This window comes from Papaver somniferum, chromosome 2 (assembly GCF_003573695.1).
Source record: "Papaver somniferum cultivar HN1 chromosome 2, ASM357369v1, whole genome shotgun sequence".
Taxonomy (NCBI): Eukaryota; Viridiplantae; Streptophyta; class Magnoliopsida; order Ranunculales; family Papaveraceae; genus Papaver; species Papaver somniferum.
The window spans coordinates 23,755,675-23,758,028 of record NC_039359.1 but is presented as its reverse complement, the minus strand read 5'-3'; the positions used below and the strand labels follow the sequence as shown (position 1 = coordinate 23,758,028).

At 38.7% G+C, this 2,354-nt stretch overlaps 1 protein-coding gene across 1 annotated transcript; it reads left to right on the top strand.

Annotated features, from left to right (window-relative positions):
- Positions 1 to 389: 389 nt before the first annotated feature.
- On the top strand, positions 390 to 1,996 carry LOC113350743. Its single transcript, XM_026594867.1, has 2 exons — positions 390 to 707; positions 932 to 1,996. The coding sequence occupies exons 1-2, from the start codon at positions 390 to 392 to the stop codon at positions 1,640 to 1,642; spliced, it is 1,029 nt and encodes a 342-aa protein (XP_026450652.1). The 3' UTR covers positions 1,643 to 1,996.
- The last annotated feature ends 358 nt before the right edge of the window (positions 1,997 to 2,354 follow it).

Here is a 2,354-nt window from a genome sequence, read left to right as displayed (position 1 = left end):
GTTGATTGTTGTATCTGCCATATCTGACGCTGTGAGAAGATTGTTGGTTCTTAATTATTATTTTTTTATTTGATATTTGCGGAAGGTGAACTTGGATCAAGAGCCTGATACCAAGACAGAATGGATAAATGGTGAATATCTTCCACAGAACTTGTGGAGATGAAACACTTCTATTTATATTAGAGATAAGTACATTATGAAACTGAAAATTGTTATGATCCTAATAAATAGCAAAGACCTGACTAGATTACTTGGACTCAGTAACAACTGCAGTAGCTGGCATAATATCTTGCGGAAGACCTGGGCTAACAATTACATTTTCGATGTGAATAACATTTATGATTACAAAGATCCTTCTGAGTTATTTGATGAGATATTACAAAACAGTAATGGTCAAGATACGAGTAATGATGAAAGCGGTGATTCTTTATTTCTTTTCAACATTAAAGCCATTGGTAAACTTCCAGAAGTCTGGAAGAAAGCAAAGAGCTGTAGAAAATGGTACATGGTCTGGAGAAGCACATCCTGCTAAGATTTTCTCTCCCGGCACTGAAAATGTTATAGGATGTAAAAGATATTTTACTTTTACATGGAAAGATAATCCGGTTACTATTGAGAAAAGAAGAAAGATTGATTCTTCAGCATCAGGAAGGTGGGCTATGCATGAGTATTCACTTCTTGATTCTTTTTACCAGGATAACAACAAGGTGCGTATAATCATTTTTTGCTGAATTATAGATTACTATCCAAATTGTTAGTCTCAGTGAAATTAGATTTTGGGGGCGTTACACAAAATCATGTCTGCTTAGATTCCTAATTTCTTAGTTTACATATAAACTCCTTTTTGAATTTGGGTGTTGATTTGTTATAAGATTGAGAAGTATATCTTCATTAATTGCTTATATTTTCTATGTATGATTGTTGTTTACAGAAGGAGTACGTAATCTGTCGGATAAAACGGATTAAAAGAGGCAAAAGAAGTTTTGCGAGTATTGCGCCACAACCCCAACCACAGTCAGTAGTACCCTTGGTTAGTAAGAAACCATCACCACCAGTGCCGGTACCAGGACAGTCCTCATCACTACCAGCAACATCTGTATATGAAACAGGATCATCATCGTCAACACAATCATCCGTCTATGAAGTAGGGTCGTCACCGTCAGCACCGCCATCAACAAATATGGAACCCCTGATTCTCAGGAGAGGAATTCACTGTGACATGAATGGGTTCAACTACTCATCAGAAAAAATGGAACCCCTGATTCTAATGGGAGGAATTCACTGTGACATGAATGGCTTCAACTACTCAGCAGCAAACATGGCACCATCCATCGACAAAGTACAACCACAACCTTTGAATTGTTCTAAAGCAGGGTTGTCGTCATCACAGTCATCAGGGAGTATAGTGCAGCAGCCTACTCTGCTTGAAGAATTTCGGTGTGGTATGGAAATGTTTGATCACTCATCAAAGAATGTGACACCAGGAATAAGCAATTTCTTTCACGTTGCCGACAACTACTCCACAGATGATGAGTTCGCCCTCCTCCTAGATGAACTCTTGAACTCACCCGAAACAGACAAAGAGTGGGATGGTGATAGTAATTTGAAATCCGTGGTTGCCTGCTGCTGCTATGCCATTTAGTCAGCCTGAGAAAGAGGGGTCTGGCGGTGATAACCTACAGTCAGTGGCCGCCAACTGCTATGCCATCTCATCAACTTGGCAAAGAATGGTCTAATGATCATAACCTACTTGCTATAGCTGCTAGTGCTGCTGCTGCTGATAAAGAAAAATCACCGATGCCAATTAGTTCGCATCTTGCCATCTCAACCTGATATGCTACACAGCTAGCCGAGCAACTGTCACAGCTGACTGCGCGTAGGTAATATTGATTTACTGTTGCCTGCAACAAAAACATTGTTCATTCTGACACTTAGACGATCTGTATGTATAAGCAGCCCTTGTTATTCAGCTTAGTTAGAGTAAAACGATTAATATCAAAACCCAAATTGTTATCGTCTCTTGGTAACTCTTTGTGACTTTGTTATTTAAAGTTGCCTAAAATTTCGAATTTTAGATGTCATTAATCCTTTAACTTGGTTCATCACTGTTGTTTGTACTTTTAAACTCCAGTTTATACAGTCCTGGCTCAATGTGCTTCTGGACTATGGGTCATGAATAGTCATCCCAGATTTATAGAGAAGTTATACACTTCTGCTGTCGTAGTGCCTAACAATTCTGGTACTGGACATAATAAAAAGAAAAAACGCAGATAGAAATAGAAAGTTTAGATGGTGCCATGATAGCAATGTATTTCATACCGTAGTAACATGCGGGTTCAAGGAGAGGATGATAT